At 33.4% G+C, this 15,000-nt stretch overlaps 1 protein-coding gene across 1 annotated transcript in view; it reads left to right on the plus strand.

Moving 5' to 3' along the window:
• Positions 1–15,000, plus strand: part of LOC137629783 (twitchin-like) — a 224,471-nt gene that overhangs the window by 121,426 nt on the left and 88,045 nt on the right. The window contains 5 exon segments of the mRNA XM_068361418.1: positions 4,366–4,533; positions 6,346–6,470; positions 8,995–9,024; positions 12,367–12,541; positions 13,932–14,085. Of these exon segments, the coding sequence (XP_068217519.1) occupies positions 4,366–4,533; positions 6,346–6,470; positions 8,995–9,024; positions 12,367–12,541; positions 13,932–14,085 (652 nt within the window).

The raw sequence follows: 15,000 nt of genomic DNA on the forward strand, positions 1-15,000 counted from the left end.
CCAATTAAGAGAAGTATTTAAGCCATAGTACACATAAGAAGAGTAATTGAGCCATATTACACTCAAGAGGAGTAATTAAGCTGTACTTCACTTAAGAGGAGTAATTGAGCCATATTACACTCAAGAGGAGTAATTGAGCCGTACTCCTCTTAAGAGGAGTAATTGAGCCATATTACACTCAAGAGGAGTAATTGAGCCATACTCCACTTAAGAAGAGTTATTGAGCCATAGTACACTTAAGAATCAATACTCCATTCAAATGGAGGAATTGAGCCATAATCCAATCCTGCAGAACTGCCAATTTTAGGTCCATTTCCAAACAGTCAATTCAAGTATTGCCTCTCGAAGTAAAACAATTAAAACGTTGATGTAAAATGCATTAGGTTGATCAAGACCTTTGCATGATACATCAATTTAAAAGAAATTATCTTTTACTTTCTTTATTTCACGACTTTAAAAAAATGCGGATTATTAAACCCTTCTAAACAATGTCTTTTGCTTCACCGTAGCTCTATGCCCTTATTCTACCGAGGATTATAGGAAATTGTAATCAGGCCTAATTAGGGGGACTCTCCTCTATCATTTCCACAAGTTCTGTATCAATTATCAATTTCTTTTTTATATGAGAGATAGAAACAATTTTTTACATATACAGGTTTTTATCTTCAACTTAGAAAGCTGTATTTTTTAAGCTTTTGATACTGGTGTAATCAGCTTTCAATGCTGTGGTTTCAAGTTCTATCTTATATAATAGAAGAATAATTAGATTAATAAATTAACTTGTTACTTTTGACCATTATAGTACAGTCTTGGTTTCATGGCAAATTATAGATTCATGAACGAATTGACTTGATACTTTTGAACATTACTGTACAGTTTCTTGGTTAAATTGGTTTTCAATCAGCTTTCAAAGCTGTAATTTTCATGATTGCAAGTTTTATATCAGATAATAATTTGATAAATAAATTGGCTTATCATTTTTTAACATTACTGTACAGTTTCTTGGCTAAATCTATTTTTTCTTATGGGTTATTTACTCGTAACTTTTTATTTATCGTCATTTTTAATTATTTTGCTTTGTGGAAATTTTGATAAATAACCATCAAGAATTTACTTCGAAATTTATTAAAGACACCAATTATAAACCTAAAAAAAAATAAACATAAATATACTTAACAATGTATTCAAAATATCAACCAAAAATAATTGGGCTTATTGATACAATTGACCATTTCATAAAATCCTTTGGTAAGGACCAATGTGTTTCTTTTCTTATCGCACAATTTCATTTACTTTCGCTCCTTCCTCAAGGAAGAAGACGCTGAATGTTTATGTAGCATTATGAAAAAACTCTTCGTCCAAGAGAGCCCTTATTAGATCTGTCGCTTTCATATTTATTTTATTTTTCAGATTTTTTTATAACACTTTGAATGACAATAACGCATAGCGAGACATCTCCAATAACACTTACTCACAGAGATGCATCTTTCGAACACTTACGCATCATGCAGATTTGTGTATGCACATATATACGGCGTATATATGTGTTATACGCATTTTTGGACTTTTTTTTCTTAGTAATAAAAGTACAATTTCTGAGCCGGTTTTGAAGTAATTGGAGAATATCCATAATTAGGAGGAAGATTTGATTGATTAATTTGAAGTTTTCTGGTATCTTGATAATAACTACATATTATTGGTTGCAAATAAATTTTATAATTATATTAAAAAACTATGCATTATTAATTAATATATCAAAATCTGGATAATCTCTGGTTCCTTCAGGTCCGGCTATGGGTATACTTGCCTGCTAACGCCAAAACATGCTAGAGTAGTTAACGTTGATTTGATCGCTTTTGGACTCGATGTAATGAAAAAAAAAAAGAACAAATTTACTATTTATTTTATTCAATAGGTTTCAGAACACGTTTCATAATTAATAGAATATGAAAATACTATACTTTTTTAATTCGTAAAAAATATATATTTTTTAGTTTTTTAAAGTTTTAGGATACCATCAAATCAATAATCAAATTTATATGCAATCATTTTAAAATAAAAGTAAAAAAAAAAGTCAAAACATCGAATTATTATAGATATTTTTTTTCCGAATAGATATATGTGCTTTTTCTTAGATTCAATTATATTATTAATTCATTTCTATCGTATATTCCAAAGCACAAAAAACCGATTGATTTTTATTTTAGAAATCAACTTATCAACAAAATTAATTTCATTACTATCTTTCATATTAAGATACTCTTGTCCTCGAGTTACTGAAATTAGATATTACAATTTAATTTCTTTGACCTTACCATGATTCATCCCGTAGCCAAGAAATTAAATAATTATAATATCTAATCTTCAAGCTGCGCTCATATTGCTTTTTGTAGTTGCTTGTATTTTCTGCCCGAAATTATGAAGGTAATTTAGATTGTCTTACGCTCACTTTCTCTTCTAAACTTTCACCATCCGCGCCTAGCTGTTCTTAAGAACAAAGAGACTGCGCTGGCATCCGCGCACATCTGTTTTTAAGAGCAAGCGACTGTGTTGGTATCTGCTTACAGCTCTTCTTAAGAACAAAGAGACTGTGCTGGCATCCGCGCACATCTGTTTTTAAGAGCAAGAGACTCTGCTGGCATCCGCATACAGCTGTTCTTAAGAGCAAGAGACTGCGCTGGCATCCGCGCACAGCTGTTCTTAAGAGCAAGAGACTGCGCTAGCATCTCCGCACATCTGTTTTTAAGAGCGAGAGACTGTGCTAGCATCTCCGCACATCTGTTTTTAAGAGCAAGAGATTGTGCTGGCATCTGCGCACATCTGTTCTTAAGAGCAAGAGACTGGGCTGGCATCCGCGTACAACTGTTCTTAAGAGCAAGAGACTGCGCTGGCATCCGCGCACAACTGATCTTAAGAGCAAGAGACTGCGCTAGCATCTCCGCACATCTGTTTTTAAGAGCAAGAGACTCTGCTGGCATCCGCATACAGCTGTTCTTAAGAGCAAGAGACTGCGCTGGCATCCGCGCAGAGCTGTTCTTAAGAGCAAGAGACTGCGCTAGCATCTCCGCACATCTGTTTTTAAGAGCGAGAGACTGTGCTAGCATCTCCGCACATCTGTTTTTAAGAGCAAGAGATTGTGCTGGCATCTGCGCACATCTGTTCTTAAGAGCAAGAGACTGGGCTGGCATCCGCGCACAACTGATCTTAAGAGCAAGAGACTGCGCTGGCATCCGTGCACAGCTGTTCTTGAGAGCAAGAGACAGCGCGAGGATCCACGCACAGGTGTTCTTAAGAGCAAGAGACTGCGCTGGCATCCGCACACAACTGTTCTTAAGAGCAAGAGACTGCGCTGGCATCCGCGTACAACTGTTCTTAAGAACAAGAGACTGCGCTGGCATCCACGCACAGGTGTTCTTAAGAGCAAGAGACTGTGCTAGCATCCGCGTACAACTGTTCTTAAGAGCAAGAGACTGCGCTGGCATCCACGCACTGCTGTTCTTAAGATCAAGAGACTGTGCTGGCATTCGCGCACAGCTGTTCTTAAGAACAAGAGACTGCGCTGGGATCCACGCAAAGTTATTCTTAAGAGCAAGAGACTGCACTGGCATCCGCACACAGCTGTTCTTAAAAGCGAGAGACTGTGCTGGCATGAAGCTTAATTTGACGACACAATGGAAGAATTTTTATTATAAATGACTTTAACGAAAGGCTTCATGCAAGGAAATAAAGATATATTTAGTTTTATATTGTCAACACGAAATCATGATCAAATTCAGACCAAGTAGAATCGCGTAGGCCAAGTTACATGTCATAACAAAAGAGCGTAGAAACAAAATCGCATAGTCCTAGGCAATAACAAAATGTAGGCCTACTCTAGAAATGGCAAGTATAATATAGATTAGCGCAAGTATTCTATTTTTGCATTTCATCAAAATTTGTTGAAAGTTCCACACGAATCTGATCTATAGTTAACGTTTTTCCAAAGTCATTTTATAGCGTGGAAAATCCGCTTTTTTATATTAAACAGGAAAAACTGAACGTTTAAATACATTTTGCTATAGTCAGTAACCTATATATTGCATGTAAGTAGAACATAAAAATCAAATTGAACTATTCACATTACACTGTATAAATCGCTATTGAAATCTAAAACATACATGTATACATACAATTATCTCAATACATGAATAGATGCATACATGTATCTATAAGAAGTTCACAATATATATAATAGCAACATGAAACTTCCACATAAAACCCAAACTTCATCATGGATCAGCTAAAATCGACACATCCATCGAAGCTGTTCTTTTCCCCTTCTATAAACAATCACTCACTTCCATTTTCCTTCTGCGCCTTCTGCAGGAGGCTGGTCGCAGGTGGCTGAGATCCCTGCTGACGAGCCCACCACCTTCAAGATGGAAGACCTCGAGAACAAGAAGCAGTACAAGTTCAGGGTCTCCGCCACTAACAAGATTGGCACTTCGGAGCCGGCAGTTTATCCCAAGGTCATCCTGGCTAAGGACCCGTGGGGTAAGGAATCGAATATTTCGGTTTTTTAAGCTTCTTAATTCAATATAAAGTTGTTTTTTCAAGTTCCAAATTAAATATAAAGCTTTTTTTTCAGTTTTTTAACTTCCAAATTCAATATAAAGTTTTTATTTTTCAGCTTCCAAATTCAATATAATTTTTTTATCAGTTCCTTTGATTTTTAGCTTTAGCAAGGGACACATTAAACTACTTCATATTGGTTGTAATTCACGTAATTTCCTCTATCTGTTTATTGTAATTCATCTAATTTCTTCTTTTTGTTACTTGCAATTCATCTAATTTCATCCTTCCGTTAATATCTAATCCTGATGCTTTGTCACGTAACACTAAAAGACCACATCCAAATCCTTCTGCTTTGTCACGTAACACTAAAAGACCACATCCAAGTCCTTCTGCTTTATCACGTAACACTAAAAGACCACGTCCAAATCCTGATACTTCATTACCTAACACTAAAAGACCATATCCAAATCCTGCTGCTTTATCACGTAACACTAAAAGACCACATCCAAATCCTTCTGCTTTATCGCGTAACACTAAAAGACCACATCCAAATCCTTCTGCTTTATCACGTAACAACAAAAAAAGACCAAATCTAAATCCTTCTGCTTTATCACGTAACACTAAAAGACCACATCCAAATCCTTCTGCTTTATCACGTAACAACAAAAAAAGACCAAATCTAAATCCTTCTGCTTTATCACGTAACACTAAAAGACCACATCCAAATCCTTCTGCTTTATCACGTAACACTAAAAGACCACATCCAAGTCCTTCTGCTTTATCACGTAACACTAAAAGACCACATCCAAATCCTTCTGGTTTATCACGTAACATTAAAAGACCACATTCAAATCCTACTGCTTTATCACGTAACACTAAAAGACCACATCCAAATCCTTCTGCTTTATCGCGTAACACTAAAAGACCACATCCAAATCCTTCTGCTTTATCACGTAACAACAAAAAAAGACCAAATCTAAATCCTTCTGCTTTATCACGTAACACTAAAAGACCACATCCAAATCCTTCTGCTTTATCACGTAACACTAAAAGACCACATCCAAGTCCTTCTGCTTTATCACGTAACACTAAAAGACCACATCCAAATCCTTCTGGTTTATCACGTAACATTAAAAGACCACATTCAAATCCTACTGCTTTATCACGTAACACTAAAAGACCACATCCAAATCCTTCTGCTTTATCGCGTAACACTAAAAGACCACATCCAAATCCTTCTGCTTTATCACGTAACAACAAAAAAAGACCAAATCTAAATCCTTCTGCTTTATCGCGTAACACTAAAAGACCACATCCAAATCCTTCTGCTTTATCACGTAACAACAAAAAAAGACCAAATCTAAATCCTTCTGCTTTATCACGTAACACTAAAAGACCACATCCAAATCCTTCTGCTTTATCACGTAACACTAAAAGACCACATCCAAGTCCTTCTGCTTTATCACGTAACACTAAAAGACCACATCCAAATCCTTCTGGTTTATCACGTAACATTAAAAGACCACATTCAAATCCTACTGCTTTATCACGTAACACTAAAAGACCACATCCAAATCCTTCTGCTTTATCACGTAACACTAAGAGACCACATCCAAATCCTGATGCTTTATTACCTAACAGTAAAAGACCATATCCAAATCCTGCTGCTTAATTACCTAACATTAAAAGACCACATCCAAATCCTTCTGCTTTATCACGTAACACTAAAAGACCACATCCGAATCCTTCTGCTTTATTATCTAACACTAAAAAACCACATCCTACCCGTAGATGAACCCGGAAAGATCCTGACGCTGGAGATCAACGACTGGGGTCCTAACCACGCTGATCTGCGTTGGTCTCGGCCAGAGACCGACGGCGGTGCTCCTATCACAGGATACATCATTGAGTTCAGGGTAAGCATCAGCTGGTCTCTTCTCTCTCATCTCTCTCTCTCGACTCCTGAAGCTCTTCATCTTCTATCTTTCTTCGTCTAACTTTAGCTGTTGTTTTCTAGTTTCTTATATAGGAGTAATGCTAGTAGGCAGATCTTGCCAGCTTTGCGGTTTATGTGTAGTTATTTCTTTTGGGTAAATACGCTGCTATAGATTGTCTTTTTTTTTATTTTCTTATTGCTATATAGTTCAACATCCTGCTTTGGCAGATGACATTCTAGATATTCGAAGTCAAGTTTTATTTTTCCTTATAGTTTTTATATACGTTTAAAGTTAGATAAACGAAGTATATTTATTTGTTAATAGATACAAAAACAAAATTGATTTTATTTTGTTATTTTTGCTGTAGATGATTTTAGCCAGAGGGTTTATACAAAATTACATTTGAAGGTTTTTTGTTACCAAGACTATATCATAACTTACTTTGATATTGACTAATATATATATATATATATATATATATATATATATATATATATATATATATATATATATATATATATATATATATATATATATATAATTATATATTAGAATGGCTTCGAAAATATTTCTAAAGATTAGATAATCAGTACTTATTTTTAATCGGCTAATCATGCAGGCTCATTATATTTTCTTTTTTAGTAATTATTAATTAATTACAATAAAAATAGTTATTTGTTATTATTTTGGTATTGCTCAAGGCAGTCTTTTGTTATGTATTTTCCTTTTATTTTTTTTCACACTCACATCTCCTTTTATTTTTTGCTTTTTATTTTGAAAATTTTGGTTTGTACTCTTGCACAATATAATCGTTTGTAGATTAGCTTGTGTTTAATGTGTTTATACACTTGTGATTGGCTAATCAATGTCTGTTTGTAAGCATGACTTCAGTTCTGCCGTAAACACTTCTCGCTTTATTGTAAATATGTTTAGTGTCGTTATTACATTTCCTCTTATTCACTTCTCATCCTCTTCTTGTTCTACTTAACTTACTCTTTTCATTAATGTTCTTAATTGATAATATATTTCAATCGTTATCTAAGATATTTTTTTATTGAATTTGTTGTGTGTAAATGCGATGAAATGAAAATTGAGTCTTTAGAATCACCGCAGAGATTCCGGTCTGAATAAGCCCCACCCCCTGATGACGTCATAACCAATCATGTTGTCTCACAACCGGAGACATCGTAATTGGCCATGACGTCATCAGGAGGTGTGGCTTATTTCACCCGGAATCTTTGAGGCGGCATTTTTTTTATAGTTCCTAGTAAAGATAACAGAGTAAAGATAACAGTTATTATCTTGATAACACTTATATTTACCTCGTAAGTGTACCTTGCCTTACTTTGTTTTTTTATTTTATTTTGTATGGTTCACTAATTCTCCCATACAGTCCAGAGTTCCATACATATATGATGTTGATTCCTTGTTCAATAACTTGTTCAGTTCTTGAAGCTAATGTTATTGTTTTTATGAATATCCTCATTCTGGTCAGAATTAAGTGTCTATTCCTTTATTTTTCTATTATTATCTTATCTTTATTTTCGTTTTCTCTCCGTCTCATTTTCATTTCGATTTTAGTAAATCAATTTTTTTATTCTCTCCTATTTCCTTCGTATCATGTTACTCAAGTTTTTATCTTATTCCAATACTTTCATTGTTATTTCTCAACATTTTTATCTTTTCTTTCTGTCTGTGATTTTTTCCTTCTGTTTTATAGCGTTATTTTTTTTTTCCCATTTTCACTCTCCTGACCAGGTTGAGAACCAATGCATAATGAATGTTCAAAATGCATATCGAACGAACATAGAGACATCTAATTCTTTGTCAAATTTGTTGACATTTGATTGTTAGTCAAAATTGTTGACATCTGATTGTTAGTCAATTTTGTTGGTATTTAATTCTAAGTTAAATTTGTTGGTATTTGATTCTAAGTGAAATTTGTTGACATCTGATTCTAAGTCAAATTTGTTGACATCTAATTCTAAGTCAAATTTGTTGGCATTTGATTCTAAGTCAAATTTGTTGGCATTTGATTCTAAGTCAAATTTGTTGGCATTTGATTCTAAGTCAAGTTTGTTGCCATCTAATTCTAAGTCAAATTTGTTGGCATCTGATTCTAAGTCAAATTTGTTGACATCTAATTCTAAGTCAAATTTGTTGGCATTTGATTCTAAGTCAAATTTGTTGGCATTTGATTCTAAGTCAAATTTGTTGGCATTTGATTCTAAGTCAAGTTTGTTGCCATCTAATTCTAAGTCAAATTTGTTGGCATCTGATTCTAAGTCAAATTTGTTGACATCTAATTCAAATTTGTTGACATGTGATTCTAAGCCAAATTAGTTAATTTATGAGTCTAAGTTGAATTGGTTACAATTGATATAAAAAAGCACAAAACAAAATATTTTTTTTATATAATTAATGGATGTCTGTGCGTTCGTTCGCCCAACTCTATATAGATTTGCCCATATGACCTAATTAACATATTACGATCGCTCTGCAGACCCGAGCCATGCCTGAAGGAGGAGAGGTGGTAAGAACACTGTCCATAGAATGGGTTTGGTACTTGTTTGATGAGGCTCTCGGGCCACTCCAAACTCAACCTTAGAATACATCTGCAAAAGGTTCATTTTCGCGTATCAAAAAAAAAAAAAAAAAAAAAAAAAAAAAAAAAAAAAAAAAAAAAAATTGTTCAATGCACTTTAAGCTTGTGGGTGACTATTGGAAACTTCCCTACCTGGGGTTCGAGTCTCGCTCAAGTTCAGTGGTTCCTTATCGTGTCTGCAACCTCACCATCCTTGTGAGATAAAGATGTGGCGTTTGGAGGAGCAATTAGGTCTACCTGCTGAATCATCAGCAGCCATTGCCTGGCCCTCCTTGCTCATAGCTTGGGTAGAGAGGGGCTTGGGTGCTGATCATATATGATCAGTATCTAGGACATTGTCCTGCTAGCTAGGTCATTGTCACAGCCCCTTGCCTAAGACATTCATGAGCGGCCTTTAAACTTTAAACATTAAACTTTGTCTTATAGAGTATTATTCAGAAATTGGTTTTCAATTAGGAAAATGAACCTTATTGCCCTATTCTATAAGTTCTGAATTTGGTGGTGGCAACTGAGCTGATTATGGCAATTATGAAAAGAATTTCTCTTAGCTGCATCTAGCCAAGCCAGACATATCTCCCACACCTGCCTGCACCGGAAAACAAATACATTAGTGATCCAACTACATATATTTATTTTTGGGTGCAGATCAATCCATAAAATAAATCGTAGATTTCAATCTCTTAACACAATTTTCTATCTAATTAAAACGAAGTATCCAAGTCCACATAAATATAAGCTTTTTGGCTCTCATTCTAACAAAGTAGTTTAGTAACATACATAGCCTCTTTAAAAGATTGTTAAAAAAAAAGTGTATCGTTTTTATATAAATAAAATATCTGAAATATCTATATAAATATCACACTGTAGAGCTATCTCATTAAGTATCTACCGCACAGATGCACAGAAGCATTCTGGTTTAAGTTTTTTTCCATCATAAACACCAAAACGTAAAAAAGAAAAAAAAATTAAAAATTTGATTATTGCTTCTGTTGTCAGAGGCAGCTTCTGTTTTGGTTCGACCTAATCTGATAAGCCGTATCTTTTGTATGTTAACCAAGCAGAATTTCCGCTTTGATTTAAAAACAAAAAAGTATAATAAAAGAAAACTATTTTTGCCATTACTGAAGTAATATCAAATGTGCTAAGTGTTCGTATGTCTTTAAGACTTAAATATTTATTTTCAAGTTTCTTTGAACAGGATGATCTATTGCTTTGATTTAAAAAAAAAAAGGTGTAATAAAGAAAAAATTGTCATTACTGAAATAATATCAAATGTCTTAAGCTGTGTATGTCTTTAAGACATATCAATTTATTTTTAAGTTTCTTTGAACAGGATGAGCTATTGCTTTGATTTAAAAAAAAAAAAAAGTATAATAAATAAAAAATTGTCATTACTGAAGTAATATTAAATGTCTTAAGTTGTGTATGTCTTTAAGACAGATTAATTTATTCTTAAGTTTCTTTGAACAGGGTGAGCTATGCTTTGATTTAAAAAAAAAAAAAAACGTGATAAAGAAAAAAATGTCATCAATGAAATAATATCAAATGTCTTAAGTTGTGTATGTCTTTAAGACATATTAATTTATTTTTAAGTTTCTTTGAACAGGGTGAGCTATGCTTTGATTTAAAAAAAAAAAAAAACGTGATAAAGAAAAAAATGTCATCAATGAAATAATATCAAATGTCTTAAGTTGTGTATGTCTTTAAGACATATTAATTTATTTTTAAGTTTCTTTGAACAGGGTGAGCTATGCTTTGATTTAAAAAAAAAACGTGTGATAATGAAAAAATTGTCATTACTGAAATAATATCAAATGTCTTAAGTTGTGTATGTCTTTAAGACATATTAATTTATTTTTAAGTTTCTTTGAGCACAATGAGCTATTTTAATCCGATTATTCTGAATTAATTTATGAATATTAGTTTAAATCTTAAGAAACTTAATTATTCCTAATTAATTCATAAATATTATAGGTCTCATCTTAAATAATTGGAAGCATCCTAAATATTATTTTAAAATAGTGTCAATTTAAGATGTGTAGAGAAAACAATTGTAAATATAAATTCGTTGAAGAATGAAGTCTTGAGAACTTATGAATATTAGTTATTAGTTTAGATCTTAATAAACTAAAAACATCAGCTTAAATAGATTTCATAGTGTCATCACAAGATGAAATAAAGAGAAAAATATTGTTAAATATAAACACATTAAAGAACAAAACATCAACTTTGATAGATTTCATAGTGTCATCATAGATAAAACAAAGAGAAAAATATTGTTAAATATAAACACTTTAAAGAACAAAACATCAACTTAGATAGATTTCATAGTATCATCATAGATAAAACGAAGAGAAAAATTATTGTTAGATATAAACACATTGAAGAACAAAGTTTTGAGAAGCTTTGTTTATTAAGCGAGCGCATTTGCACGTGGTTTTCAAGATGCTGATGCTTGTTTGTCATCTTGAAAACAGCTGTTTGTCAATATTACTTCAGATCACTCACGGCAAAAATGACGGAAATTTTGCTTCATGGCAAATTCGTCCACTTTCTTTAAATAAGAAGAGCAGTAATGCTGACATTAACAATTTTTTTTTATTCAATAAGTTTCCATATCCTTTTTTCATAGGATTAAATAATTTTCAATGCAAATTTTATGCATATATAATCATTAATGTATATATTAGTTTATATATAAATGTAGTGTATGCTGGTATATATATGCATATTCTAAATAATATTCCAAATGCTCAAAATCAAAATGAAACAGAAATATGTATATATCCTTTTGAATTAACTTTCCAAAAATTACAACGATGATAATATCACTATAGCCATTTTTTTTAGATAGGCGTATTTGCACAGTCAAAGGGGTGCCTTTTTAGCTCGGAAAAGTTTCCTAATAGCTGATTGGTTAGAATTATTCTATCCAACCAATCACCTAGTAGGAAACTTTTCTGAGATAAAAGGGCACCCCTGTGACTGTGCAAATGCGCCTCATTAAAAAAATTGAGTATAGACATTTTATCTCAAATCACTCCTTGTATATTTCACGAGACAAAAAGAATATAATAACGATTAAAAACGAAACAGAATTGTCACGAATAGTAATCTAACAACCCATTTGGAATGACCCTCAAGACCCTTATATACCCTGCGAGTGTGCCCCTTACCCCCCACTCCCTCCCTTACCTCAGAAACAGTTCCTGACTGTTTAACAACCACTCCCAAGGCGTCTCTAATCGTGCGAATCCTATTCCCCGACAGGACCGCTTCAGCGACTGGTCCAAGGGCATTGAGATCCAAGGAGACGTCCTGGAAGGAACGATTCCAGACCTCAAGGAAGGCAATCAGTATGAGTTCCGAGTTCGTGCTGTTAACAAGGCTGGGCCTGGTGAGCCATCTGATCCCACCAAGCCAATTCAGGCCAAGCACCGATTCGGTAAGTATCTAATGTTGAGAGAGTTTGTTTTGATTTGATAATTGATTGATTGATTAAGAGTTCTCTGGCATCCTGCCATTTGATTTGATGATTGATTGATTGATTAAGAGTTCTCTGGCATCCCGCCATTTGATTTGATGGTTGATTGATTGATTTAGAGTTCTCTGGCGTCCTGCCATTTGATTTGATGATTGATTGATTGATTAAGAGTTCTCTGGCATCCCGCCATTTGATTTGATGATTGATTGATTGATTTAGAGTTCTCTGGCATCCCGCCATTTGATTTGATGATTGATTGATTGATTTAGAGTTCTCTGGCATCCCGCCATTTGATTTGATGATTGATTGATTGATTTAGAGTTCTCTGGCATCCCGCCATTTGATTTGATGATTGATTGATTGATTTAGAGTTCTCTGGCATCCCGCCATTTGATTTGATGATTGATTGATTGATTTAGAGTTCTCTGGCATCCCGCCATTTGATTTGATGATTGATTGATTGATTTAGAGTTCTCTGGCATCCCGCCATTTGATTTGATGATTGATTGATTGATTTAGAGTGCTCTGGCATCCCGCCATTTGATTTGATGATTGATTGATTGATTTAGAGTTCTCTGGCATCCCGCCATTTGATTTGATGATTGATTGATTGATTTAGAGTTCTCTGGCATCCCGCCATTTGATTTGATGATTGATTGATTGATCTGATTTCTCTGGCATCCTGTCATTTAAGTTGATGAAAAGCAATTAAATAAAGTGCTTGTATTTATATAGATCATAGTTTTAGCAAGGGTGAAAGTATTGTTTATTTTGATTAGATGAAAAAGAAAAAAAAATTGTTATTATTTATATACGGTAGATCAGGTTTTTTTTTTTTTTTTTTTTTTTTTGCAAGGGTGAAAGTATTGTTTATTTTGATAAGATGAAAAAGAAAACCAATAATGTGTTTGTATTTATATAGATCAGGGTTTTAGCAAGGGTGAAAGTATTGTTTATTTTGATCAGATGAAAAGCAAATAAACTATACATTTATATTCATGTATATCAGGGTCTTAACACAAATAAATAATGTGCTTGTATTCATCTACGTCAGATTTTTAGCAAGAATGAAATTTAACTGATGAGTGAAATTTTTTTAAAAAGTTACAATCTCAGGTATGTCACCTGAGATTGTAGAGTGAAAAGGGTTCCTACAATTTCTAAATATTAAAATTATCATAAGAACAGTTTTTTTTTTTTTTTCCAAAAACTTACCCTCAATAATTTAGATTCATATCTTACCTAAAATCATAATAAACAATTGCCATACGTCCCCTTAAGAATAAACACATACCAACAATCTATTCCCTCGTTCTACCAATTAATTGTAAACCATTCTTACCCTCTCCAGTCAAGCCATACGTCAAGAACAAGGACGAGTTCAAGAACATCGTCATCAAGAAGGACAAGATGTTCAAGCTTGATGTCAAATACGGTGGTGAACCTGAACCCACTGTCATGTGGAAGAAGGATGAGAAGGAGGTCATTCCTGATGAGTCCCAGAGGTAAGGTTCAATAGAACCTCAGGTCATTTTCTGAGGGAGCTGTAGAGTGGCTTTTGTGAAGTGAAGGTTTAGAATGGCTGTTGTAAAAGGAGGGTGTAGAATTGTGAAATGGTGTAGAATGGCTCTTGTAAAAGGAGAGTGTAGAATGACTTTCGTAAAGTGAAGGTGTAGAATGGCTCTTGTAAAATAAAGGTGTAGAATGTCTTTTGTAAAAGGAGGGTGTAAAATGGCTCTTGTGAAGGGAAGGCTGTAAAATGGCTCTTGTAAAGGGAAGGTGTAGAATGGCTCTTGTAAAGGGAAGGTGTAGAATGACTCTTGTAAAATGAAGGTGTAGAATGGCTTTTGCAAAAGGAAGGTGTAGAATGGCTCTCGTAAAGTGAATGGTAACTAGGGAACAATAAGTAGAATAATATATATGATATATTTGCATTTCTAGGTTATTGCTTTTAGATACTATGCATGTTGTTGGTATAGGAAGAATGCATGTGATAAATTAATGAAAAAAATGTGTATGCGTATGAAATGTGTAACTTAAATTATATAAGAGCAAAGAATGAGTGTTTAAAAGTAGGAAGTTATCAAACTGTTAAATTACTAAGGAAACTACTTAGTTCAAGTTTAGAAATGTGTGATTGTCCTCGAATTTAATTTATATAACTGGTGTTAATGCTAGAAATATAACTCGTTACTTCATACTCACAGATGTGTGAATTTGATTTTCGCAATCTAGAGAGTATGAATGCTTAATAATTCTAAATGAAATTATTCATTGTCTGAATGAATGGTAATTTGGTGTAGTTACATCTTGGGGCAAATCCTTTGAGTAGATATTTTAGTAGATATTATACTGTAAGTGGTGTTAGAAATATTTAGAAGAGCCATGTAAAATAACAAGCTACAAGATGTAATCTACTG

Source organism: Palaemon carinicauda, chromosome 37, assembly GCF_036898095.1.
Source record: "Palaemon carinicauda isolate YSFRI2023 chromosome 37, ASM3689809v2, whole genome shotgun sequence".
In the NCBI taxonomy this organism is placed as follows: Eukaryota; Metazoa; Arthropoda; class Malacostraca; order Decapoda; family Palaemonidae; genus Palaemon; species Palaemon carinicauda.